The sequence below is a fragment of the Botrytis sinoallii genome (genome assembly GCF_014898435.1).
Source record: "Botrytis sinoallii strain Bc 23 chromosome Unknown BSIN_031, whole genome shotgun sequence".
Taxonomy (NCBI): Eukaryota; Fungi; Ascomycota; class Leotiomycetes; order Helotiales; family Sclerotiniaceae; genus Botrytis; species Botrytis sinoallii.
In genome coordinates, this window is record NW_024066058.1 from 464992 (window position 1) to 492353 (window position 27362).

At 42.0% G+C, this 27362-nt stretch overlaps 8 protein-coding genes across 8 annotated transcripts; 3 read left to right on the forward strand and 5 right to left on the reverse strand.

Moving 5' to 3' along the window:
* Positions 1-77: 77 nt before the first annotated feature.
* Positions 78-1868, reverse strand: EAF02_011345 (uncharacterized protein). Its single transcript, XM_038907392.1, has 3 exons — positions 1541-1868; positions 1319-1462; positions 78-1231 (listed from the first exon to the last, which is right to left on the reverse strand). The coding sequence occupies exons 1-3, from the start codon at positions 1652-1654 to the stop codon at positions 572-574; spliced, it is 918 nt and encodes a 305-aa protein (XP_038752872.1). The 5' UTR covers positions 1655-1868; the 3' UTR covers positions 78-571.
* A 1757-nt stretch (positions 1869-3625) lies between these two features.
* EAF02_011346 (uncharacterized protein) lies at positions 3626-5128 on the forward strand (the record flags this gene model as incomplete). Its single annotated transcript, XM_038907393.1, has 1 exon — positions 3626-5128. One exon carries the CDS (start codon positions 3626-3628, stop codon positions 5126-5128), a length of 1503 nt encoding a protein of 500 aa, XP_038752873.1.
* A 1291-nt stretch (positions 5129-6419) lies between these two features.
* On the reverse strand, positions 6420-8010 carry EAF02_011347 (uncharacterized protein). Its single transcript, XM_038907394.1, has 5 exons — positions 7767-8010; positions 7631-7646; positions 7479-7563; positions 7157-7300; positions 6420-6995 (listed from the first exon to the last, which is right to left on the reverse strand). Exons 1-5 carry the CDS (start codon positions 7777-7779, stop codon positions 6861-6863), a joined length of 393 nt encoding a protein of 130 aa, XP_038752874.1. The 5' UTR covers positions 7780-8010; the 3' UTR covers positions 6420-6860.
* A 3892-nt stretch (positions 8011-11902) lies between these two features.
* EAF02_011348 (uncharacterized protein) lies at positions 11903-15207 on the forward strand (the record flags this gene model as incomplete). Its single annotated transcript, XM_038907395.1, has 2 exons — positions 11903-13285; positions 13336-15207. Exons 1-2 carry the CDS (start codon positions 12179-12181, stop codon positions 15205-15207), a joined length of 2979 nt encoding a protein of 992 aa, XP_038752875.1. The 5' UTR covers positions 11903-12178.
* A 1871-nt stretch (positions 15208-17078) lies between these two features.
* Positions 17079-19632, reverse strand: EAF02_011349 (uncharacterized protein; the record flags this gene model as incomplete). Its single annotated transcript, XM_038907396.1, has 2 exons — positions 18094-19632; positions 17079-17919 (listed from the first exon to the last, which is right to left on the reverse strand). Exons 1-2 carry the CDS (start codon positions 18306-18308, stop codon positions 17079-17081), a joined length of 1056 nt encoding a protein of 351 aa, XP_038752876.1. The 5' UTR covers positions 18309-19632.
* A 635-nt stretch (positions 19633-20267) lies between these two features.
* Positions 20268-22034, reverse strand: EAF02_011350 (uncharacterized protein; the record flags this gene model as incomplete). The annotated part of the gene is made up of 6 exons (XM_038907397.1): positions 20268-20327; positions 20389-21405; positions 21459-21734; positions 21790-21827; positions 21881-21914; positions 21966-22034. 6 exons carry the CDS (start codon positions 22032-22034, stop codon positions 20268-20270), a joined length of 1494 nt encoding a protein of 497 aa, XP_038752877.1.
* Positions 22035-22942: 908 nt separating this feature from the next.
* Positions 22943-23980, reverse strand: EAF02_011351 (uncharacterized protein; the record flags this gene model as incomplete). The annotated part of the gene is made up of 2 exons (XM_038907398.1): positions 22943-23393; positions 23454-23980. 2 exons carry the CDS (start codon positions 23978-23980, stop codon positions 22943-22945), a joined length of 978 nt encoding a protein of 325 aa, XP_038752878.1.
* Positions 23981-24492: 512 nt separating this feature from the next.
* On the forward strand, positions 24493-27039 carry EAF02_011352 (uncharacterized protein; the record flags this gene model as incomplete). The annotated part of the gene is made up of 7 exons (XM_038907399.1): positions 24493-24560; positions 24612-24649; positions 24707-25596; positions 25643-25751; positions 25803-26724; positions 26772-26918; positions 26979-27039. 7 exons carry the CDS (start codon positions 24493-24495, stop codon positions 27037-27039), a joined length of 2235 nt encoding a protein of 744 aa, XP_038752879.1.
* Positions 27040-27362: the final 323 nt, after the last annotated feature.

Below are 27362 nucleotides of genomic sequence, written 5' to 3' on the forward strand. Positions count from 1 at the left end.
GAAAGAGAGCTTTTCACCATACCATATCATACCATACCACAGCACAGCACATCACAGTACATCATACCATATCCGAACAGAAGAGATATTAGAATAAAAGTACCTACTTATATACCTAATATGTTCTCAAAGTATAATACTCCTCCCAAATATGCATTTCAGTAGCTTCATGAAAAATATGATCAATAAAAAAGTATTAATTAGGTATAAGTACGTATGTAATCTATAAAAAAGAAGAAGAATTTCATACATCCCCTCTCTCCTCTTCCCACAACGCCTGCATTACATGTATGCACATCTCTGAACAGTGATTGAATTTCCGGTATCTTCGCGGAAATCTCAAAAACCATACCCTTATTACCAGAATATAACTTTGTGAATCTCTCATCTATCATCTCTCGTAGTCATCTATTTTTCTGTTCATCCTTCCGGATGGACGTGTATCCATAACCTTGATGGATAATACCTATTTCCCAGAGATCAAATGAGCCCATTGAAGTGGCCTATGACATAATATGTACAGCCTCCACTTTCTCATTCGTCTGGGGCAGAGATAAGGCTAAGTAAATATTTACTGAGCCTTCTTTGCAATCTTTGCTTCCTTCTCCATCTTTCTCTCTCTTCTTCTCTTGGCAGCTTCAGGTCCACTCTCGGTATCCAAAACATAATCCCACCATCTGAAACTGCTTGCGTAATTTCCGATAAACTTCTCATGATGAGTATCATGATGTTCAGCACCAGCCCAGAAAGGCAAGAAATGATGTAGCGACCAAGGGAATTCATAACCACTATGAGCATCAATTGCTTGGAAAAGTCTGCACACGATCCAAATATACATGGTCAAAATGTGGAGGTTTCCGGTGAGCATAACCCAGAGAATTGGAGATCCGACAGTTCCGAGACCGAGAACCATAACTTCGATTGGTGATGCGTATTCGGCAGCGAGACCAAAGGGTGCAGAGTATTGATGATGAATTTTGTGAACTTTCTTGTAAAGCCATCCGTAATGCATGGCGCGATGCATCCAATAATGCCAGGTGTCTTCTAAAACGAAAAAGATGGCAACTTGATAGGCGATGGTGAAGATCGATGGGAAAGGGACATCGGTACCCATTCCAAAGTATTTTGCCATTGGGTGAAAGAGGTAAATTTGAGGAAGTTCGACAGTGAAATGGGAAAGGAGAACGAGTTTTGTGCATGTCCATTGTTCGGCAGCAGTAGGGATTTTATTCTGGAGAGGAATAGTTAGTGAATGTTGAGTTGGAGATATTGATACTGATGATTCTGTAAATGTGACGAGTATTTGGAATTGTCTTACCCCTTGAATCTTATATTTGTTGAAATAAGGAATTTGATCGATGATGACCCAAGGAAGACTTCGACCAAAGTAAAAGACTTCATGCATCACAAAACTCATGATACCAGTGGCAAGGACATCATTTTGCATGTAGGCATACCAACTCTATTGAATAATTAGTAAGAGTATTTTGGAGAAGAGTGAAGATATCTCAATGTAAAGGAAAGGCAGAGATCAACTTACCGCCCAGAGTCTTTCAAATATGTTGAGATGAACATTGTATTTACTCAACTCATCGTAAATACCTAAAAAGGTAGCTGGAGTTGCAGCAATGGTTGCATTTGATAAGATATCCATAGCTGCGAATTTAGCTATGGAAAAGGGAAGAAGGAAATCAAAAGATTGAAGAGAATTGTGTTGTAACCAGAAGGAAGAAGAAGGAGGAGGAGGGAGGTTTTTGAGAAGTAGTAAAGTACTAATAAAGTACTAAAGTAGAGTAGAGGTGTGTCAGGGTAGGGAATGAGATTAGATGGATGGATGGATGGATGGATGGATGGATGGATGGATGGATAAATTGATAAATTGATAAATTGTTTACTTTAATATGGATTCTTTGGGATTTGCCTGTCGAACCACAATTGGTTATCGGAAGAGAAAATTCCCGGTAAGGTGTAGGGAGATGTGAATGTGGGTGTGGGTGGGTGTGGCTATGAATATGGTATGGGTACGGCTATTACTTGATTAGGTAAAGGGGAGAGACGATTGAGATTTTTGGGGTAGAGGCAGAGAGGAAGAGAGGGAGAGAGGTAAGAAATGATTCAACCTTTTTGGGAAGAGATATCACGTGAGTTGATGGTATCCCAGTCACTGTAGTGCGGAGTGTGATCCTTTGTGTGATCGGGATTTGAGATACCGATGGAAGGAATGGGATGGGCTCGGTGGGATCATTTTGGATGAGAAAAAGGTCATGGATCACCTGGGCAAGTGACGATGAAGTGATGATGAAGTGATAATCGAGTGATAATCGAGTGATAAATGAGCTGGTGTTTGAAACAGATATTAGATACTAGATAGATACTTGATTGATGATTGGTTATTCGGGATATGAAATAGGTAAATCAAATACTGATTACCCAAGTTCAATATAATACTTCTGGTGTTCTTCAAGTTATCATCACATTTCACACTTCACATTTCACACTTCTCACTTCTTCGTGTTCGTACCTGAAAATCCATCCTAATCCAATCACGCACCTAGGATCTTTCCCAACTTTTACCCCTTTTTTCATTTCCCTGCATTGGATACCCGTACTAGTGCTTCATAGATTTCTTCTGGAATATGCTTATGTAATCACTCTTTTGGTCTTTCGATCTTCACTCACTCAGTTTTATCCCTTCCAGTCTTTTCTTTACTCTTTCACTCTTCACTCTTCTACTCTTCTACTCTCCTACCCTTCTACTCTTCCAATCCAAAAACCACCCTCGCTCCCTCCATACTAGATACACCCACGTGACACTCTCAACCTCCCTCCTGTAGAAACTTTTCACCGATGCCAAGCCAAAATAGCTTAATCATCATTATCAATTGGAAATCTCATCCAATCATCTTTCACCCCGGGACACAGAAATCCCCTACCGCCACATTGTATTTTGACCAGGGGGTGCAATCATGATCATAATTTTTGATCTTTCATATGATAATAATCTACCCAGCTACCGCCCACCAGCCCTTGGGCTAGAAAAGTCTAGAAATGAAAGAATAGAGAAGGCTAGGATAGGAATTTTAATCGTAAGATTTATTGGAAATATACTCATCATCCATCTGTCAGTTCATCTTGACCCTGATATTTTGCTTATCCAGAAAGAGTGCGAGAGAGGAGAAATCAGCTCATTGCTTGCTTGCTTTATATCATTCATTGTTTAGTATAGTATATTATATTATTTTATTTTATTTTATTTTATTTTATTTTATTGATACACGAGTATACCATTTGGATTTTTTAACCCTTTTTTATATACCCACGATTAATGACGGGATATGTTATATGTTGATTCCTAACATTCATTGATTCTTCACTCACTCATTCACTCATATAATAGATTGATTGATTGATTGATTGATTGATTCATAGACAAGAGTCGGAAGAATTGCTGTCATACCTACCTTCCTCCTCTTATTATAGCAGATATTATATCTGCAAACTTTACTCACCACCTACATACTTACATACCTATCTACATATCTACAACATCCTCAACTCTCTCATACCAACCCTCACATACCAACTCTCACATACCAACTCTCACATACCGACCCTCATATCCAAAATGTCAAAACCTTACACCATACAATCCGCAAACGAAGAAAGACGTCGCGTTTACCACGAAGCAGATGTAGTCGTAGTCGGCGCTGGTATATTCGGTTGCGCAATAGCTTATGCACTTGCCCAACAAGGTCGCAGTGTTATTCTGCTCGAACGTTGGCTTAAAGAACCGGATCGTATAGTCGGCGAACTGCTCCAACCAGGTGGTGTTTCCGCACTCGAAAAACTCGGACTCGCACATTGTTTAGAAGGCATTGATTCGATAAGGGTGAAAGGATATGAAGTTATATATCATGGTACACCCGTTTCCATACCTTACCCACCAAATGCCGGCGCAGCACAAGAAGGAGGATTTAGAGGATCGGAGAATGAAAAGAGCACCAGACCAGAGGGAAGAAGTTTTCATCATGGAAGATTTATTTCGCAGTTAAGGAAAGCTTGCGCCAGTCAACCCAATATCACAATTGTCGAAACAGAAGTTACAGAAACCATAACTGGCGGACACAATTCAGCCCAAGTCCTCGGAGTCCATACACGAACTACCAATCCAGCTACGGGCGAAAAAGAAGCAGATTGTTATTTTGGTCATCTCACAATCATCGCAGATGGATATGCCTCCAAATTTCGCAAGCAATATATCAACAAAACCCCAGTGGTCAAAAGTAAATTCTACGCTCTAGAATTAATCGATTGTCCCATGCCAGCTCCCAATCATGGAATCGTAGTCCTCTCAGACGTCTCCCCAGTTCTTCTCTATCAAATCGGCACTCACGAAACTCGCGCTCTAATAGATATTCCCGACAATATCCCCGCTGCATCTGCCGCTGCAGGTGGCGTACGGAATTATATCCATACCGTCGTCCTCCCAGTCCTCCCACCACAAGTTCGACCCTGTTTCCTCAAAGCCCTCGAAGATGGCAAAATTCCCCGCAGCATGCCAAATAGTTTTCTCCCTCCGTCCACCCAAACTCAAAAAGGAGTGCTTCTCCTTGGTGATGCAATGAATATGCGTCATCCCCTAACTGGTGGTGGTATGACTGTAGCCTTTAATGATGTTGTTCTCCTATCCTCTTTACTTTCTCCCTCCAACATCCCAAATCTAAACGACACGGTTGCTATAAGTAAAGCCATGAAAGAATTTCACTGGCGTCGCAAATCTCTTTCCTCCATCATCAATATCCTCGCCCAAGCCCTCTATGCACTTTTCGCAGCTAATGATCCACAACTCAAGGCATTACAAAAAGGATGTTTTCATTATTTCAAGCGAGGAGGAAATTGTATAGAAGGTCCTGCAGGGTTATTGGCGGGAATCATTAGACAACCGTTAGTATTAATTTATCACTTTTTTTCAGTGGCAGTACTGGCGATTTGGATCTTGATGGGAGATATCATGGGAGGGGTAAAGGGAATTTGGAAGGCTCCGTGGGCAATAGAACAGAGTATGGAGGTTTTTTGGAAGGCATGTGTGGTCATCGTTCCATTTATGTGGAGTGAGATGAGAAGTTAGGGGAAGGTGGAGGTTGTGAAGTGGTGTGAGAAAGGGAAGAAGGAAGTTGTAATGTTTGATGAAAGAGATGATGAGATTGTGGAATGTGGAATGGTTTGATGATTAGAGGAAGATGCACATGATATACTCAAGATGATGAAAGTTTTTCATGGCTTGTCATTCGTTTTGTTGTGTTGTATTGTGGTGTGTTGTATTGTGTTTCTGATAGCGAGCGAAGCTTTATGTGTTTAAGCATGTTAATGAGCGATTAATGGATTGAGAGGTAGGGGAAGAGGCAGGGGAAAGGGAAGGGGGAGAGAGGGAGAGAAGAAAGTGAGAGAGAGGAGAGAAGAAAGTGTGATGAAATTCTTGAGGTTCTTTTATAGAACATACATGCATGCATGCATACAGATTTTCTGCTAAAGAGATAGATAGATAGATGGATGGAGACAGCGAGATGGAGAGAGAGATAGCGAGAGAGATCCTACGTAGGTAACTTATAATTAATTAACATAATACCCCTACTAGTACTCTATCTGATTTTTGAGATTGTTAGAGTTGTATTGTATTATACTATATTATACTATATTATCTTCTTCATCTCCTTTCTCTCCTCCTTTCTCTCCTCTCCTCTCCTTTCCCTCCCCTTCTCTCTACCTCCTCTCCTTTCTCTATAAAAAACAAGAATAAAAATAATAAAAAGAGGAGTAGTATTTTAATATAATACGATATATTTTTATATAATATAATACAATATGACATAACAAATAGATATATACATACATATATATACATATAGATAACTACCTACCTACCTATCTATCAAATCCTCACTCCCTCATATCCTCACTCACCCACTCACTCACTCATCCCCCTATCACTCACCCCTCTTCCATTCTCCCCTCTTCCACCCCCTCTTCCACCCCCCCTCTCCACGCCAAGAACTACAACCACCTACAACCACCTACAACCACCTACAACCACCTACAACCACCTACAACCACCTACAACCACCTACAACCACCTACAACCACCTACAACCACCTACAACCACCTACAACCACCTACAACCACCTACAACCACCTACAACCACCTACAACCACCTACAACCACCCACATAAACCAAACCAACCCCAAGATTTCAAACTCATATTCACACCAGCTCACTCACCCCCCTCTTCCACTCCCCTCTTCCACCCCCAAGAACCTACAATCACCCACACAAACCAAACCAATCCCAAGATTCCAAACTCACTTCTTCCCTTCCCTTCCTTCGTCTCCTTCCCTCCCTTCCTTTCCTTCCCAAATCAACCATCCGCACAATCACACACCATCAACTACCTAGTACTTCAATCAAGAAGAAAAACAAAAGCAAAAGAGCGACGACACAAGCAGATAAACAAATAGATAGGAATATAATGTATGGTAATTGATTTTAGAATATTTTCAATAGTATATGAATCATCCATTCATTATTCATTCATGAAAAGAAGATTGATACTATTCTAGTATCTTTACTTTCCTCCCATATTCCTCACCCATCACTCATCATTCCATCCACTATTTCTCCATTCATCTACCTTCCAATATGCAACCCCCCTAATCTCATCCCCAAACATCCATCCATCATAACATCATCATCATCATCATCATCACCAACTTAGCAAGAGATCAAGAAAGACAAATAAAAATCGCAGAAAAGATTCGGCAGATGAGAAAATCCATTGTTTAATATTTAGCAGGAAAGGATATTTAGTAGCCAACTTTAACGAGATAATCGACCAATTTTTGAACAGTCTCTGCGGTGTTTCCGGCGATCATTGGGTCGACGTATCGGGCTACGATGATTGCTTGAACAGTTTTACCGATGACGAGTCCATCTTTGCCCTAATTTTTGAAGAGTTGAATATTAGTATAGATTCCGTGTATTGATTTGATAAGGACGTCTTTGAATGTCGTATATTGTGGTGATTGTTGTTGAAAAATTGTTGCGAGTTTTGAGATGATGATAGACAAGGCTGAGATAATCTATTCAAAGATAAACTTACCTTTCTAGCATAGAGCACCTTATTATCATCCTCCACTTTGGTAAGAACATATCTCTCGCCTGCAATATGTAAACCATTTGCGTATAGACTATCTGTAGTACCATCAAGTCCCTTCTTGACCTCGGCCATTTCTTCAGGGGTGATCTACACGATTTATGTCAGCGCCTGATATCTGAGTGAGATTTTGTATACGTGTGCTCTATCCGCATTTTCTGATCATAAACCCATCTGCCAATATCCAAAAGTAGCCTCGCAGATGTATATATTGAATGGATCTGAAAGCGGGATAGATATGATATCGAAAATCGGTGTGAAAGCGTACCTTGAATTCAGGACTGGTGGCCCAGCAAGAGGTTCCCTCCAAATTGTAAATAGCTCCCTTCTCTACATGTCCGCTTCCGCAAAGACTATTATTCCCATCAGTTTCCTATTCGATTCTATCTGTTCTCGTGGTTTGCATCATGGATTTCGTACCTTGTGTCGATATAAGCTATTGGAAACCATCAGTAAATGCATCTCTTCCACCGTATTCCAAAGACATAGAGGGGTTCCAAGGAGGGGTAACAGGAACCTCAGCTCCACCATTTCAAGAGGAAAAGATTAAACATACCCTGCCACGACATCTTTCAAATGGTAAAAATTGTTGATACGAAGATTCTTTCTTGAAATGCTTGCGATGATTTGGATCTCACCGGATATTGATCGAGGTATTGGGAAGATGAGTTGGTGATAAATTTTGATGGTGGTTGGATCCAGTTTATGTTTCTGTAAGAGTAACGTGAAGGTAGGTAAGGTAAGGTTACCTAGTAGGTGATATACCTCGCTTGTTTAGTTTGATGGCTGGCTTTTGGTGGGGTTGGTTGAAATGGATGAGTTGTTGTTTGCGGTGTGTGAAGAAGAAAGTCTTGAAAGATGAATGGATGCAATCATATAAAGTGGTACCTTTTTTGTTTTTTTGTGTGTATTTATGTTTTTGTTTGTCGATGTGGAAGTGATTATGGTTGTTGTTGTTGTTGTTGTTGTTGTGTTGTTGTTGCTACTACAAGATTATTGGAAGAGAGAAGAGAGAAGAGAGAAGAGAACAACAACGGTGAGGTGAGTGAGGAAGTATTACTATGTAGTTGGGTAGATAGATATATGATATGGGATCTTTTGAATGCAGCAGGAGGGAATACAACGATGAATCCAGTTCAATCTACGATAGTCATTCCACAACACCTGGGCACTCTTTGCTAGCTAGATACCGACCTATCTTACCTCAAGATCCTCTAGATCTAAAAATCCATGACTGAATATCATATCCGCCTTAAACGAAACATCCCGCTGTCAAAGCAAAATAAAGCATAGCAATGACGAAATAGATGAGGCTTATTTGGTGTAGAGCTCTCATAAAGGATCTAGATGGTCAAATGTATTGTTGCTTTAGCTTTACTCGCGTACCTACCCGTAGATATAATATATGAGGCGAAGAGGCTTGGAAGCAATGATATGTACTACGAGTAATGTCACTGGAGCTATAGATAGGTACGTATAGCTACATCACATCAAACGACTATTCCAGTTACATTCAACGAGAGAGAAAAACGTCTCTGATCTCTGAGCAATGCAATGCTATGTTGTGCATACGTTTAAGCAGTTATCTGAATAGAGCAACAGATGCAGCATCGGACGGTATCCCGCATGCCATGCTCGGCTCAAGAACATTCACCAGTCTTCAATCAAGCTCACGTCCTCCGTACATTCAACCTCAAGTCTTCAATGGAATGTTCCGCCGGTGAGCAAGACATGCATCGTGAGATGGCAAATGGAGTCTTGATGATTCATAGAATGAATAATGTTACAACTACAGACTCAATCCAAGCATCATACTTGTACGTGGCAATCGTCTCCATTCCCTTCATAAAGAAGAGTCCCCAGCGGAGGGAAATTGAATGGTTTGGATATTACATGAACGGTGAACCTTATATCTTCAACATTGGCGCCATCACAGATCAAAGAGTAGTCTTTCCTCTCGACACAACAAATCGAAACTGATCTCAAATAGGATCCCAGAATCCGAAGAGCCGAATCAAGATTTTACTTCATCAGCATTCATATCAACGAACCAATTAATACACTTTCTCTCATTTCACCCTTTCGGTCCATTTCCCAATTCTCCGTGATATATACATTTGGCAAACTCACGCGTGTATACAACGGGTTGTCGTCGTGTACAATGTGGGTTTTGATATCTTTAAAATTGCTATTAATTTCATGAGACCTCATTTCTGGATCTCCAAAGCCGTTTCCGGATGATGGCAAATCTACGGCGACGCGGAGGTCTTCATTGCATTGTCGTTCCAGATACTCGGGATGATACTGTACAATTTTCTACACAATAACCTTCGTACGATGCTTCTTGGAGCCAGAGTCCAGCCATATCTATAGAAAATCTTCACCCCAATCTAAATACAACAAGTAGACAACACAACCCCTCCAAGATCCGCACACATCATACGATTCTCCCCAAGCGTTTCGAAATTCACATCTTATCGTCGCAGATCTTTTTGAAACCCGCTTGACTGTCGGGGTTGCCCACCCACCATTATTTCCAAAAATATTTTCAAGAGAGGCATGTCTTTTATCGGTGAGAATTTGCTTTGTCATTACGAGTAGAGATTCATCAAATCACCGGGTTTTGGAGGTGGAGACTCGCTGAAATCTTCTCAATGAAGTTTTGTCTTGATTCTCGTATTGACTGGGATAATGTAAGAATATAAACACTGTGTAGGCCTTGGAAAAGGAGATAATGTGAGTTACACCGTTGCTACAGTATACAATTTTGTCAGGAGAGTCCGATTTTCAGCTGGCTTCACCAAGCCTATCAATCATAGACAACACAACAAAATTCCCCCCTTCGGCGCCTGGAAATTACCTTGACTTTTATCATTGTTGTTCTGCAGGAGCCGCGCCCCCAGATCGCATCTTTTGCGAATATGTACCGGTTGCTACGTTGTTTGAAGACCCTGGCTCCTGGCTCTTGGTTATTGTAGATCTTACGGGATAGTTGACAACTTGTGAGTGATACATACGAGGATATGATTTGCTTGTTTGTGAGCTTAAATCTTTATACTATGGATAACTTCATTTTATCAAAGACTCGTGTGTAAATGTAATTTAGGAAAAATTGTGAATACGACGGACATTCTAGAAACTAGAAATAGACCAAATGATCATCGAGATGTTTTCAAGAGAGGAAGGCCTTGGTGAAGGCAAGGTCTAGGGCTTGGTTGCTTAAACTTCTCGATTGTTTCGTCTCATCGCAGATTCATGCGATGAAGGAGGTAGGCGAGACAGACCCTCGAGAGACCCGAAGATTCCAAGATGCCCAGTAAACATGGAGATCATATCCATGAAATGCTTGTGATGATCTTTGCCTCAAGAACAATCTCCTTCCTAATATTCCTGGCTCCTTACGAAAGCTTCTCGGGGCTCCTGCCTTATGGACGACGGAAATGCAGAGATGATGTTACCGCGAGGTCAGCGGAGATTTAAGTACAGATTGTACTTGGATAGCTGTCCCTTGCCTAGTTTGTATGACGACGGGTACTAGGTAGATAGACGACGGATTCTTCGCCGTTTCATTAGAAGAGGTATTAGATGCGAGGACTAAAAGGACACAACGGTTCGATATCCAATTGGCCAAATCCAGAATATCTAATCATTCAAACAACCCCAATCCCAAGAGACGAACGCCTTTATAGGTAATATGTCAACTATCCAATTTCTTTCATACATACACTTGCAGACTGCCTTAGCTATTGAGCCGCTTCATCTCATTCGAGCTTCACACATGAAAGACCCCTCCTCATAACAATTTTGGCAAATATATCTTCATCTTATCATTGGATCACAACGAGGATTGTAAGATTAATGCATCTCCACAACAAACCTGGTTCTAATCTCTGGGATTCTGATACGCGATCTCATTCGCTTGTCTTCACTGCCAGCATCCTTTAAGGCCTCAATGAACAAGGAAGACATGGGTTACTATATATTTTTCAACCACATTCAACCAATGCCAATGGCCAATTTTACATCAATGTGTATAACACACCGGATGTAAGAACATTGGGGATGCATGTCAACGTAGCAACCTTATGCTACCACACAACTATATTTTGGGGTTTGGATATCCCAAACATCTTGAAATCCAATTTCCTTCCAGAACAATATCTGTAGGAAATTCCCAGTACCAGTCAAAACAATCATCTGGTACGGAACGGAATCTTCCCTGCTCCAAATCACCATCCACTTGGAATCTAGGAGCAAATCATCTAGACATCTAGACTCCACAACTGGGTAATCTCATCCCATGTCTAAAAGGGCTCAAATCGTTGTAAGAATCCTAACATTTAATCAGCCACTTGAAGGCCTTTTCTCATCCTAGATAGCTGATTAAATGTGCTACGTCAAGGTTGACTACACACAAATTGACAGCTTTTTATGATTATTACACTACTGTATGTATGGTCATTGTGAACTCCCCACTCGCTTGGCCTCGCCTTGTCCAGACTTAACCCCTTCCCCTTGTCCTCTCTCCAAATCTCTAAATTAAACGTCCCATTTACATCAAACAATCACAATGTCCCCATCTCTTCTTACTTGCTCCAACTTACAGGGCTGAAGGAGATGTGCGATGCAACTAACAGATAAGTCATGTAACCATTTTCCTTGATCATTTTTGTTATTCTTTTCCCCCCTTCTTTGTCATATCTTCGATCTCTTCTCGATTTCTCTCTCTGGTCAAGAGTATTCCACTCTTTTTATCTCTCTGCTTCTCCGCGATTTGTTCTCGCATTTCAAGGGTCTCCTGGTGTTACCTGTCCATTCCTTTAAGAAATATATTCGATCAATATACTCGTTTCACCATTTACATCAGTCACATCACATTTCATCATCGTCAACAAAAATACTCGAGTAGACCCATTTTATCGGTTGAAAAAGGCACGAAAGTTCAGGCTCAGACCCAGGGTATAAACTATGTCGAAAAATATAACTAGGTCGAAGTCGGTGATGTCTCGTTTTAGAGGTCGAGATGCAACAGCCTCTAGTGCTTCACTTCATGTTACAGATGATGCACAGGCCAGGGATATTGATAACAATACATTCCAAAAATTCGACCTTGGTCGCGAAGACCGGCTTAAACTTCCACAGAGACCATCAACTTCAGGTGGAACAAAAAAATCGTCAGGAAATTTACCCAAGAGGGCTCATACTGTCAAGAGAGAAACACGGGACGATCTATTTTTCAACCCTCTGACAGCACATGGGATAGACGGACCTACGTTTTATAACTTTCCTTTACCTTCTACTCGACCCCCACCTTCACCAGTTGTACCAGCTGTGCCCCAAATGCTTGCACCTTCACCACGACCCTACAGTCCTGATTCTATCAAGACAAGCAGGACTGTTCAACCTAACGTTAGTGAACTTGAGATTGGCATGGCACTTGGAAGTCCTTCACACCCACCAGAAAACTGGCAACAAGGTCAACACTCTCTCGGGATGGAACCAGTCCGTACTCTTGATCCAATGGACGACATGTCTCATTATGCCGATTCTATTGTTGCTCCGAAGCAAAAGAAAGGACGGAAGTGGTTTGGCTTCTTTGGAAGTAAGAGGGAAAAGACACCTGCACCATTCTATCAACTGAAACCAGAATCACAACAAGAAATTCCAACGAGCGATCCTTCCTCGCCAGAGACTAAACGTACTGGTAGATCTCGTGGTCGTTCAACTTCTAGTAAAACTGGTAAGAAACCTGACATGAAAAGATCGCAAACGGCACCAACGACACCGGGTTTACAACCTTTATTCCAACCCTCAACTTCAACAAGTATTCGAGCAGGAACTCCAGATATTCGTGTTCAAGGTCCCATTGGAGTTGAAGTTCTACGATCATACCCTAAAGTGTCACCCGAAGGACCAAAACTTGATCTTGCACTTCCTTCGGTACAGATGGAAAGGTATAGTGTTATGTTTGGGGATATTTTACAGAAACCTTCCACTACCACCTCTTCGTTACTCCAAAGACGCCAAGCAACACTTGATCGACTGAAAAGTGTTGAAGAAGCACTTGCGAATAAGGTTTGATATTATTTCCATCATATTCGAACCACACTAACAACTTGAATCAGGAAGCAGAACTTGAGGCCCGTACAAGAGCACTCACAAAGCGTAGGGCTACCTCACCACAACCAAACCACAACAGCCCATCATTCTCTCTCTTTCCAAGCACACCCTCAAGACAAGGCAATCGTGAAAGCTCACCAACAAGAGAAAAGTCGTTGCTAAATAGATCCAACACCTCACCCGCCGCTCTATCTCCATCTAGACCTTCATTCGCCCCAGGTTTAGATAACGATCTCCACGCCAATCTTGTGATTGATGACGAAACCTCCACGAACCGTCGTGGACATGAACATAACGATTCTTCATCAAGTACATCTACTCAGAAACCACGCAAACAATCAACAAGGTCATCATCAAGTTCTCCAAGATCGAGACCTCAACTCCAATCAGCACGTACTTGGTCACCAGACGAATCTCAACTTTTATCTCCATCGTCCGCTGAGGAATCAGAAGCCGATGCACGTTCCATGAATGGCCAAGAAAGAGAAGATTTATACACCACATCACAATTAACAGCAACCAAATCAAGGTTTGAAGAAAGGGAACCAACATGGCAGATGATCAATTCCAAGAAACAAAATCACGGAGCCCCATCTTCAGTATCGGGATCTACGACCAGTGAAGCTAGCACGGTATCATCATCACATTCTACTTCATCATTCTCAAGTGTACCGGGCGGTTTCAATACAAACACAATACCCATAATGCTCGAGCAAGAAAAAGTGAGAGAAAGAGGTTCGAGGAAAGCATCACCAACACATATTCAATCTTTCCAGAAGGACAAGGAAACGAAAATCTCCGTTAAATCTACTCCCGGCCCACGACCAATCATTTCAGCTTTCAATACCACCACTCGATCATCAGAAACTGCACCTCGTCCCATCCTCAAATCTCCCATATCTGAAAATCAAGGTCTGAGACCTAGACCTAGACCCTCAATCCAACAATCATCCTCCAGTGCATCCCTCATATCACCTCGTCCCTCGCTCCAAAAATCCCCCATGTCATCATCAACCAGCACCTCGATTTCCTCGCCACGAAAAATCCCCCTTCCCGCTTCTCCCCACCCCCCACGCACCATCTCCAGCATCTCCCCCCTCCCCGAACCCCCCACCCACCAAAAACAAGAATCCACCTCCTCCATCACCCCCTCCCTCCTCTCCCTCCAATTCGACGACGACCCCGAATCCCTCTCCGTCCCCACCTCCCGCACGCAGGACCCAGAGCAAAAACGTCTCGAATCCGCCGCCGGCGTCTCCATCGCACGACAAATCTCCGTCTCGAGACAACAGCGTCAATTACTCATCCCCATCAAAACCAGCGGCACGATATCGAAACGCAATCGCGAAAAATCTCCCGCCCCCGGCTCCGGGATTCGAAGTCCCGTTTCCGGGAGTGCGAAGAAAGTTATCACGGGGGAGGATGTAAATGCGAAAACTGGCTCGCCGCTGGAAAGCGTAACGGAGTTGAGTTTTCGCGGGGGCGTGTTATCTCAATCCTCCTCCTCCTCATCAAAAGGACAAAGCGGGAGTTCGGGGAACTCCTCGGGGAGCGGAAACAGGATCGAAAATGGGATCCCTAGCGATATCAAAGTAAAACAAACTTCCAAACCTTCCACGCCGACACTCGTCGTGGTTCCCGGCGTCGAAGAACAGTGGGGTGCAGGAATTGCTAGTTCGGGGGGCTTGATGAGTAGCAAGGAGAGAGTGGAAGCGATGATGAAGGGGAGTCGTGGGAGTCCGCTGCTGGGACAGGGACAGGGGGAACAGGGTTGGGAGGAACAGGGGGGGAAGATGTTGAGTATGGCGCCGAGGACGGAGATGGGGACGGGTCATCAGCATAGGAGGAGTGAGAGGGCGGTTGTTTTGGAAGCTTGAGATTGAGCTTGTGCTTGTGCTTGATTTGAGGAGGAGGAGAAGAAGGATGAGGATGAGGAAAAGGGGCTTGGGGGAGTTTGGGGGGGATGACATTATTCATTTATTAATTCTTTTACATACCTAGTTATACATACCTAGTTATACATACATACATATCTCATTCTTTATCCCAAGGGATTCAAAGAAGGAATGGAAAAGGGCGCAGGAACGGCACGGAATGGAATGGCACGGAAAGAAGGAAGGAGGGGGCGCAGGAAAGGAAAGGAAGGAAAGGAAAGAAATCCAAGGATGAATATGGAGAGAGGCATTTACGAACGCATTGTTTCATAGTATATAGTACATACCAACTGGTATTATCGTAGATAGTATATATAGTATATATACTATCGTATCGTATCTCCATCGATATCGATATCGTTCACTATTATGAATTAGATTATTATTCCATTATTATTCTATATCGGGAAGGGAGTTTAAATGGAAGGAGTTTGAATGAATAGAGTTTGAATGAATGAATAGGTAGCGAGCGATCGATGATGAGATGGATACTGTTGGATATAAATTTATATGTATGTAGATATAGATATAGATATAGATATAGATATAGATATAGATATAGATATAGATATAGATATAGATATACTTAATCTTGTCTTGTCTCGTCTTGTTTTGTTTTGTTGTACTGTCTTGTTATATGTTTATATGTATATATGTATATATGTTTATTTCTATATGTATTTATTTGTATCGTTGCTTGATATATATATATAAATTCCACATCTACATCCATATCCATCTCACACTCCAAAATACAAATATAGTAGTATATAATATTTCAAAAATCCATCTTATAAGAAAGCAAACAACCAAACCACCAAACAACCAAGCATACAAACAAACAAACAAACAAGTAAACAATATACTAATAATCAACACCTCACATATAATTCATATATTCTATATATCCCATCCCGCTTCGCTCACTTCAACTTTACCTATGATACCCCTCCTATTTATTACTTAGATAGATAGGTAGATACCTAGATAGATAGATAAGTAGACAGATAACTATCAATTCCTCACTCATCCCCCTCCTTTCCAACCCACTACACCACATCACACCACATCACACCACATACCTCGACATCATAATCTCCTACCATAATATGACATAAGTACCTAGGTATCTACCCATTCGATTCTATGCCCATCCCCTTAATACATATCTTCCCCACTCTAAAGCCACTCCATCCCCAAAAATGAATACCCTCCCTCCAGCTACCAATGCAAAGAACAAAACAAAAAAAAACAAAAAACAAAAAAACGCCTCGTATTTATGTATGCATTCATTTCCCAATCATCACAACTCCCCCGCTCACCTCTTATTGACCCCTAACCCATCCACCCCTATTCTATCACATGAAATAAAATCAAACCCACTCGGCCCCTCATATAGACACAAAATACAAATGCCCCGAATGAAAACAAAAGGCAGGAACAAAAACAAAAATAAAATCAAGAAAAGTAATAAATAAAAAGGGTATCAACTCTCTCTCTCCCCCCCCCCCCCTGTCTCTTTCCTTCTTCTTCTCCCTTCTTTCTCTCATCCTCTGTTTCGAGCTCACTTTCTTTCGAATTTCGGAGTCGACTATCCAATATCGATATCCAATCCCTTGAAGTGGAATTTCCAATCTCGGTTATGGCGACCAGACTAGTATTAAAAGAGACGAAGAATGATTTATATGCACCATTCTTTCTTTGCTCCTCCTTACCCAATAAATCTGAGTGTAAAAGTGCTCTTTCGTGATATCGTCATCAATCGAACTACCCATCTTTCAACATAATCTCTAGAAGCTCCACCCACTCTCTTCTTATAAAATCGGGTGTTCTCCTCTCAACAACATCCCCCCCCTCCTCTTAACCTCACCCCCCTCACCCCTCTCTTCATCTCTCCTCTCCCTCCCATCCGCATTCCCATTTCCATACGTACTCCCAATCCGCACCCCCGTCCCAGCATCACTCCCTCCAAGCGGTGTTCCCCCCGTTAGTCCCAGCAACCAACTCCTCCTATCTCCTCTTCCCACTCTAAAACTTCCACCAGGCCTCATAATCCCATCAAAATATCCCGTTTGCCCCTCTATCCCCATCCCGTCATTCCCCATAGGCGTACCGGGAGTCGCTACCGCACTCAAAAGTTGTTCTTTCATCTTATTATTCTGTTCCACAAGTTTTCTCGTGATAACCCTAAAAACCTCTTCCACGCCCTCTCCACTCTCCGCACTAACTTCATGACAACAATCCCATCCCACTTCCATACCCCAGAATCCAGAACTTCTCTTACTAGAAGGTGATCGTGCACCTTCTATCCCCATTGTGCCTTGACCACCAGATCCCCACACTCCACCTCCGGCGCCGCCCCAACTGCCGAACCCACGTTCTCCCAAAGCAGTAGCAGGTGGTGTGCTGCCTAAAATAGATGTGACGTTTTCGGCTACATATGCAATACATCTCTCGAATGGAACTTCTCTTGCACTAGGATCTTTAGCAACGAGATCAGCTTTGGTACCTACGACATGAAGGATGATATCCGCAGGAAGATTGCGACGGAGTTCGGTAAGCCAAACGGACATTTCGGTGAACGAGGTTTGGGATGTGATGCTGTAGCAGAGGATACAGGCATTTGCCCCGCGGTAGTAAAGGCGGGATATAGATCTATAGATTGGGAATAAAATGGTTAGCATGTCATCTTGTATTGCATTGTTCTTGTTCTTATCCCTATTCAATATGTGACACTCGCCCTCCCCCGTTCACACATCTTTCCCGTCAACCTTCCCTCACACACATCAACTCCCCTCGCCACAAGGAACTTCCACACCAGATACATACCTAAATCTTTCCTGCCCCGCCGTATCCCAAATCTGTAATCTCACAACTGTATCACTCTCGGCATCCACCACTCTCTTCGTCAGAAAACTAGCCCCAACCGTCGACGTCGTAGTTTTCGGACTAAATTGATTTTTTATGTATCGAAGAAGGAGTGAAGTTTTGCCTACGCCTTGGGCGCCTAGCACTACTATCTTGGCTTCGAGGGAGGTGCTCATTTTTCTTAATTCGGATGTATCAGGTGTGGGAGGAAAGTTTGTTGACAGTCGAGTACGAGGTCTCGTAATAGATATAGGTAGGTAGTTATGAGGTGACCGTATGGCGTATGTGAATTGTAGATGGGCAGATGGGTGAATATCTCGCAATATCTTCAGTACGAGAATGAACTTCCGCACTGATCCCTCTTGATCGTCCTTTCACAATATGACTCTGCAAAATCCCACGATATAACGCCGCAGATTATTTCCTTCCAGCCGTATGTTCGATTCTTCACCTGTCCGCTCGAATTCTCTCCAAACCCAATATAGATATATATCTCTTCTCTTCGCTCACCCTTCCTCGGTGTAGCTCCAAGCAATTCAGCAGATTTGCAATCAAATCTTCCTATTGCCCCCTCTCAAAATATCACAAATTCTCAACAGATGCCTTACGTATGCTCACAGTTTCCTACTCTTCTGCGGTTCTTCTCTTCCTTTCTCCTCTCCCTATCATATATATCTTCCGTCCCCCCGTCTGCAAATGTGGTATTTTGTTGCTAACCTGTTCTTCGTTTCCTCGTTCGTTTATCAAGTATGCCTATTCCTACTCTTTGTTGTTTCGATGCGTCTGTTTTGTTTTGTTTCGTTCCGTACCGTAATGATTCATACACTCATATCGCTCTCGTTCTTGTTCTTGGATTTGTTCCTCGTATCATATCTTCATTTCTCATTCCATTCCGGCTCATCCTATTTCAGCTCATCTCCCAATCCAAACCCTAACGTTGTATGTCGTCGATCCTTCACTCTCGTTCAATCTAAAAATCCGAGTCGAATCCCATCCAAATATTCACGCTCTGCTCTGATGTTCTTTCGACGCAATCCTAGGTATGCAAATCAATCCTGACCAATCTATCTGCCCAAATTCAATTTATCTGCGTATTCAAACTCGGCCTCTTCCACATTATCTATTCCAAGCCCTCGACAAACCCGTCTGAAACCAATACAAGCAAGTACCTAGTAAGCCGCACAAACTGACAAACGAACAAACAGATAAACAGATAAACAAATCAAACCGACGATAGCAAACTCGATGAAAGTTGTACAATATACACCAAACTTGTTCTATGTCTTCACTCAACAACCAAGATTAAGTTCCGAATGCGAAAACACAAAACCCAAGAAAAGAATGTGTGCTAGAGAACCTTTCATTTAAATTATCGAAATTGCTTTTTGGACTACTTTACCATACCATACTATCCCATACCACTTTCTCGACCTCTCTTAATATCAAAGTCTGACAGGTAGACCTAGTGAGCTAGAATCCACCATGACGCACCTAAGAAATCCCACCCCTAGAATAAATCCCCTTCCCCCCCCTTCCCCCCCCTCCCCCCAAACCATAGAAACTAGGGGGGTAAAAAGTAGAAAATTAATGCCCAGAGATCAATGGCCTAGGTATAAAAACTATCCCTGTCGATGAAACCAAAATGAAGAATCCCGAGTTTCTTGTTCTTTGCAGCACACATGACTTTCAAAGGTTCTCATAGTCGTTGAGTCGATCAGCTGTTATGCATTCTGACGCAAAGAAGATTCAAAGTAGTCTAATCGTCAAATTTGCGGTGTGAAACATATGTACTCATGACTGCATTTAGCAAGTATTTCAAGGTATGGCTTGGAATGATCGGGCTGATGGGCGACGCAGCACGTTTCGGCTTAGATCGGGCCAGGGCATGAAATCGGTAGGAGCGTTTGGTCCGAGTCGTACAGAGATGGGATTTTACATTTGACTGTGGCAATATCTCAAGTTCCGCGTTATTGGTCTTTTATTTAAAAATATGTGAATGTCTCGAATTATGTGTACAAGTCTTCTTTCTCTAATCAAAAAGTTCCACCCCACAAATACGCATCTTTCTCCATATATCTTCATATCTTCTACAACTTCACAACTTCACATCTTCACATCTTCACATCTTCACATCTTCACAACTTCGCCTTGGCTTTCTCTGCTGGATTCGCCAGAGGATCATAAGTCGTCATACCCTATTTAACCGTTAGCTGCCAGTCATTTCTCATATCATGCATGTCAAGAGAGGAAACTTACCAAAGTATCAATCGGAACCATTGTAGTATGTGAACTTAATCCTCTAGTATCGATCAATGTCGGATTCAACTGATCCACACTCGAACACCCAATCAACCTCATATTCATTTCCATCTCATCTTTCAATAACTGCATAGCACGATCTACACCCGCCAATCCATACGCACTCATAGCATACAAGAAAGGTCTACCGATTCCAACACCTTTAGCACCCAAGCAAAGTGCTTTGATAATATCCGTGGATCTTCTGATGCCGCCATCAATATAAATCTCGATACGATTTTCCCATCCACGCTCTCGAAGAACGGGCATAACTTCTGCGAGAACTTCGATACCCGATCGAGCAAAATCTAATTGACGACCTCCGTGATTAGAGAGCACAACACCTTGAACGCCACATTCGACAGCTCGAATGACATCTTCTACACGTTGAACACCCTTGAGAATGATAGGCATCTTGGTAATAGACTTGAACCAAGGAATATCTTTCCAACTCAAAGCTGGATCGATAAAACTCGAAATAGCTCTTGCTGCACCTTGAGAGTTGTCCGTGGATTGTCCACTGCTTGATTGAACAGAAGATCCTACATCCGTAAATTTTGAACGCATATCCTTTTCTCTTCTTCCTAATTGAGGAGCATCGACTGTGATGAATAGACCCTTGCAACCACGATACTCAGCATGCTGAACAATCTTCTTTGTAATCTCTCGATCCTTGTTGACGTATAATTGTAACCATTGAACCTGCTGCCCCTCTGCGGCATCCATGATTTCATCAAACGAGCAAGATGCTAGAGTTGGAATCATTTGTATAACATTGTGTTTCTTCGCCGCTCGTGTGAAGACAACCTCTCCTTCGGGGTGTCCAAGCTTTCCTAATGCTGTAGCTGTCACATAGAAAGGGATATCGACTTTCGTTCCAAGCATAGTTGTAGTAAAATCGACCTTTTCCACATCCACAAGAACCTTTGGCCGAAACCATATCTTATGAAAGGCAGAATGATTTTCGCGCATAGTCTACTAATATTAGCAACTGCATCAATGTTGAAGATAGGAAGGGTCTGTCTTACAATTTCATCATCAGCACCGCTGGAATAGTATGCCCAAGCAGTCTTCTTCATAACCCTTCTTGCCACGGACTCGAAATCCATCAAATTGTAGCATTGTTCTAGAATTGGCATACGTGCAATTCTCTCTTGTCTTGCTTCTTCATCTGGATCAAATTCCTTCTCTTCCTTCTCGACTGTGCCCATATCAACTGGTCCTAGATGTTTCGATTTGTCTAGGAATTTATCGAGAGTGTCAGGGGGATGAATTGGCTCGTATTCTTCTGTAGCATCTTTGCCCTATTTACAAAGTTAACTTCTCTGCATGCTATTGCTATTTCTGAGGGATATTTACGGCATATTTGAGAATAATCTTAGGTCCACCAGGATGTTCTGTCAATGTAATTAATATATAGCTTCCTTTGATACCACACATATCTTCATACCAGGTAAGAATTCCGTAACATCATAAGCTTTTCCCTATATCAAGAATTAGTTCTTGCCACTCCATACAGCGAGGCAAATACATACATGAACAATAACCCAACACGACTCTTTCGAGTTATGTTCTGCGACTTCCTGTCCAGTTAACTTGGCCATCGTTTCGTTTAGCTTGTGATAATGCAATGTCTTGATATCCTCAGAATCGCAGTCACAATCACAATCACAATTGGAAAAAGGATATGTAACTGAGAGAAAGATGATAAATTCTAAAAAAAATTCTAAACAAAAAAAGAGAAACCCGAGTGTATATACTATCAAAGTCAATAGTCAAGACCTAAAGATAGTTTGTGGAGTAGCCTCGGGAATAGTGGTCTCTATTGAGGTAAAGGAAAAGAAAGGAAAGGGATTCCATGCTCGGCATATCCAGCCTCTCAATTCAGATTCGCCTTTTCGGATGAATGGCGAACGAATGAAACACAGAAGGTATACCGACTTAGGAGATACTCACCGTCCAAGCAAGCATGTGTATTTGTAATTGCAATTGTATTAATGCGAAACTGGAGGTAGAGTTTGATTGAGGTTTATCTTTCATCACATTCTCTTTACAGAAAGTCATGGAGTACCAGGAGATTTGAAAGGAAGTTTGCATTTCGAAATACAAATAATACTTTGACCTTGATAACGACTTATCTCCGTGCCTTGATGATGAGAGGAGAGCCCAGCGGCCCCACCGACTTCGGATGCGGGGAGAGCTACGGTAAGGATGAAAGTGATTTGACCAATAAGATATCAGATATTAGACACCTAGGTATCATTTGTTTCTATGTTTCGAGTTATTCATACAGTTGATATAAAGGAGGACGACTTGAAATACTATTTCACTACCGTCTCGAAGTACCGAAGGACTACGGATCATTTTCCAAGGGGGGGTGAGCATACTGTCAGTGAACAGTATTCAAAGCACATGTCATATCTACAAGTCTTGAGCTGTGTAAAGTCATATATCATATCTTGTCTCATGTTTTCTTGAGAAGAGACTTGTCAATCGCCATTACTTTCATCATTCATAACTCTACAACTTCAACTGGATTTCCTACATCAGTTGATGATTGATAAACAACCGCAGCATTGATCATCAAACCACCATTTCCACCAGCAGGACCAACCATTAATCTTTGCCATAAAATACCCTTTACTCCATACCAAATCACTTTCATAGCATCTATCCATGCCAAATTTGGTATCAAGTCCATGATTATGCCTCCTCTCTTCCTTTCCATGAGTCTCTCGTAAGCTTCTTGTCCCTTGTCCCAAAACACAGCTTCGCGACCATGTCCGGAATGTATATGCCCAAACACATGAAGTCTAGGTTTGACCTTCCATATTTCTTCCAGTAATGATTTGCAACCTAGGTTGATATCGAGGTGATGGCGAGGCGGACAGTGTGTAATGAGAATATCTGTATCTTTCGGTATACGATTCTCCCACGGCGCAAGATGTCTTTGATATTGAAAACTGGCAATTGGGAATATGATTAGCATTCACATCCTCTCCAAAAGATTGGGGGCTTCTTACGCAAAATCAGAACCGCCACATTGAGGGATATCTGGCGATCCATAAAGCTTTAACTTTCTCCCGCCCTTGAATTTCAATGTGATAGCTTTGTTCTCCAAATAATGTAAACTTTTAAAATTCAATTTCCTCTTCTTATCTTCTTCTTTCCTCGATCTGGGATCAAAATAACTATCATGGTTTCCGCAAATAAACACTTTCTCTCTATGTGGCTGTTGGTCCAACCAATCTATCTGGGCTTGTATCTCTTCCACCGTGCCCGCATTCGTCAAATCTCCTGCATGTATTAAAAGATCACCCGGTGGAATTGGTATTGTATTGCAATGTGTGTCTGAGATACAAACAACTCGAACCGAAGGTTTGTTTCGGGGAGGTTTGAAAGATGTGCCACGAAAATAGAGGAGAATGGTATGGAGATAGAAGATCAATGTGCGGAGAGGAGATTCAAGGAGAGAATCAAGAGGAGTTGGCGGATCAAATATATTTTTTCGACGAGACCATGGGTATATGGTCTTTTGTTTGGGTGCCATGATTGAGGGATGCTGGCGCCTGTTGGCGGATATCAGGTAGTCTTAGCAATTTGCGGTTGAGTGTTGATCAGATATACCTGTGATCAGGACAATCCTCAATTAAGGGTTGCCCTTCAATATCCAGGATAAAGTAGACACATTTCCATAAAGCATAACCGATATTGGAAGTCACTAGAGAAGGCAGTTAGTTACTTGTCTATTGTACCCGTACCTGGTCAATTGATACTCAATCGGAATAGAACGTGGGGTGTGTGTGTGTGCTCTCTGCAAGTTCACCAAAGCCAAGCTTCAAAATAGGTGACGTGACAAGGATAAATTCAGGATCCCCAAATTTAGCGACGATTTCGTCATGGATGTTTGATGGCTTGATTGAAGCTTGTGTGAATATTATCGTTCAACAAAGAGCTGGTTATTTACCAACTTTTCACCTCTTGTTGATTTTATATCTTCTTCAATATATCTGCGGAAACTTGAGTCGAGCAAAGTTCTTCCGGCAGATTTGCATCGACAATATGGCTTCGCTCAAGAGTATCTACGAGCCAAATCCAGCTCTTGGAAATGCTTTAAATACCAATTTTGAGTAAGTGAACAGGAGGGGTTCATAAACATTAGCTGATCAGATTCTACACAGAGTCGACTTCGTAATCGATTATCGTTTTGCTACTACAAGTATGACAACCCAATGCTTCCCATCCAATTTCGCAGATAACTAATTTACCCCGCCAGACAAAGTCGAAGCCGAAGCACAATTCGTGAAGCTTATTGAAGCTCTCAACGATGTTGGATTAATGACTGAAGTGCGAAATGGGGATAACTGTTCACTTCTTATATTCGTCAAAGCTGCTTCGGACAGACATCTACGATCCGAAGTATATCGCTCCAGAGTACAAGATTGGCTATATGGAGTTCGGACAGCTGCACCAGAAAAGAATATGCAAGAGGCTTTGAGTGCGGAACCAATGACTGAAGCTGAACGATTAAGATTGGTCTACCTATTGATCACAAAACCAAGAAATGAAGGTGGTGCTGGAATCACGCCTAAGAGAGGGGAGTGGAAGGGAGTCGAATCGATATTTCCTCTTCACGACCATGAATTCAATAAGGCTTGGATTAAGGAAATTACCTCCAAGTATCTTCTCACAACCAAGGATCTAGAGGATATCAAAGACAGATTTGGTGAAAAGATTGGATTTTATTTCGCCTTTCTACAATCTTATTTCATGTTTTTGGTATTTCCTGCGGCATTCGGATTTTGCGCTTGGGTTCTCTTCGGTCAATACTCCCCAATATATGCCGTAGTCAATGGCTTGTGGGGAATCGTCTACACGGAATATTGGAAGAAACAAGAAACCGATCTTGCAGTACAATGGGGTGTTCGAGGAGTATCCAAAATTCAACACAAAAGACCTGACTTCAAGCATGAAAGGGAAATCAAGGATCCAGTTACTGGAGAGCAGATTAAGTTCTACTCTCCAGTGAAAAGATTGAGTCGTCAATTGCTACAAGTACCCTTCGCACTCTGTGCTGTTGTTATACTGGGAAGTTTGATTGCAACTTGTTTTGCAATCGAGATCTTCATTTCTGAAGTTTACAATGGTCCATTCAAGGCATATTTGGTATGTATATTGATCATGAATTTGAATTCAGCTAACAATAGACCAGACTTTCTTACCAACTGTCATCCTGACAGTTTTTATGCCAACACTGTCTGTTCTTTTGACAGGATTTGCCTCAAAATTGACAGATCTTGAGAATTATGAAACTACTGACGGTAAGTGACTATCCCATGTGCCCTAGTTTTAATATTTCTAACCTTCAATAGCACATGATGCGGCAATGGTTCAAAAGATCTTCGTCCTCAATTTCATAACATCTTACATGCCAATCTTCCTCACAGCATTTGTCTATGTTCCATTTGCTCAGCACATCGTCCCTCATCTCGATATTTTCCAAATGGCCGTGAGACCATTTGCGGAGAATGATGAACAAATGACAGCACCAAAAGCAGGATTCCAAATTAATCCCGACAGATTAAAGAAACAGGTCATCTACTTTACAGTCACAGCACAAATCGTCAATTTCGCTCTCGAAGTTATTGTTCCATACGTCAAACGTAGCGTCTTCAGAAAATACAAAGAAGTCCAAGCAGATCGTGCCGCCAAACGTGGAGGTTCCTCAACACCGGAAAGTGATCATCCAGAAGAGGCCGCATTCTTGACCCGTGTAAGAAATGAAGCCGAATTGGGTATCTATGACGTAACAACAGATTTCCGAGAAATGGTTATTCAATTCGGTTATTTATCCCTCTTCTCAGTCGTTTGGCCTCTTACTGGTATTTCTTTCTTGATTAATAATTGGATTGAACTTAGAGGTGATGCTCTCAAGATTGCACTGGAAACTCAACGTCCTGTTCCATGGCGCGCGGATTCCATAGGCCCATGGCTTGATGCATTGGGTTTCTTGTCATGGTTGGGAAGTCTTAGTACAGCAGCTCTGGTATACCTATTTTCCGGGGATGGACTTGGACCGGATGGCACACCAAGTAAAATGACGGGATGGGGAGTGCTACTTACTATGTTTTTCTCCGAACATATTTATTTGACCTTGAGAAGAGGTATTCGATTGGCATTGAGTAAAATCGATAGTCCGGGATTACAGAGAGAGAGAAAAGAAAGATTTGCAGTTAGGAAGTATGTTATTCCTGCCATGTTTGCTTCGTTTGTGCCCCTTTTCTCGTTCGAAGGGTATTTGTGTTTTTCTTTAAGACGTGAACTAATTGTGGGTGTGATAGACAATACTTACAGGAAACAATATCGCAAGAAGCTGCGGAGAAGGCTGCTTCAGGAGGCATTACAAACGGGGAGAAGATTAGTAGAAATACGCTAGAGGAAGAAGCAAGAGAATCGAGTTTGAGAGGTCATGGAACTGCAGAGGAGAGGTATGTTTTAGAAGTTACGGAATTGCATGGGATAGTATCAGAGACTAACGAAATCAATAGATTCTGGCAGAGGACAAAGAGGACAAGGGGAAACTATGCGATGGGAAGAAGTTTTTATTAATAAGACGGCTCCGAATTATCGAATCGAAGAAGGAGCTTTGATTGGGTTTTCGTTTTTTGTTCTTGATGACATTGTGGTTTGATGGGAAGGATAGGGGGAAGGGAAATGGGGAGACTCGGAATGGAAATGACAATGGAAATCGGGGAGGGAGGGAAAAAAGCAAAGTCGAAGCGAGGGAGATATTCACACGAGCTTTGTATGCGGTTTAATCATTTTCTATCATTCTTTTTTGCTGGTTTTGATTCTCTTGATAGTATCTATCTCGGTATGCATAGCGTGGAATAGTAATACGAATGAAATGGAATGGAATGAAAGATTGAAAA

What these genes read in the sequence shown, in the direction of transcription:
- EAF02_011347 (XM_038907394.1), bottom strand. An exon ending in CCACCAGTCCTGAATTCAAG is followed by an intron (nt 7,301 to 7,478) that starts GTACGCTTTCAC and finishes TAAATCGTGTAG; the next exon opens with ATCACCCCTGAAGAAATGGC. An exon ending in AGGTGCTCTATGCTAGAAAG is followed by an intron (nt 6,996 to 7,156) that starts GTAAGTTTATCT and finishes TTCAAAAATTAG; the next exon opens with GGCAAAGATGGACTCGTCAT.
- EAF02_011345 (XM_038907392.1), bottom strand. Translation starts at nt 1,654, where the DNA reads ATGGATATCTTATCAAATGCAACCATTGCTGCAACTCCAGCTACCTTT. An exon ending in TATTTGAAAGACTCTGGGCG is followed by an intron (nt 1,463 to 1,540) that starts GTAAGTTGATCT and finishes ATTATTCAATAG; the next exon opens with AGTTGGTATGCCTACATGCA. An exon ending in ACAAATATAAGATTCAAGGG is followed by an intron (nt 1,232 to 1,318) that starts GTAAGACAATTC and finishes ATTCCTCTCCAG; the next exon opens with AATAAAATCCCTACTGCTGC.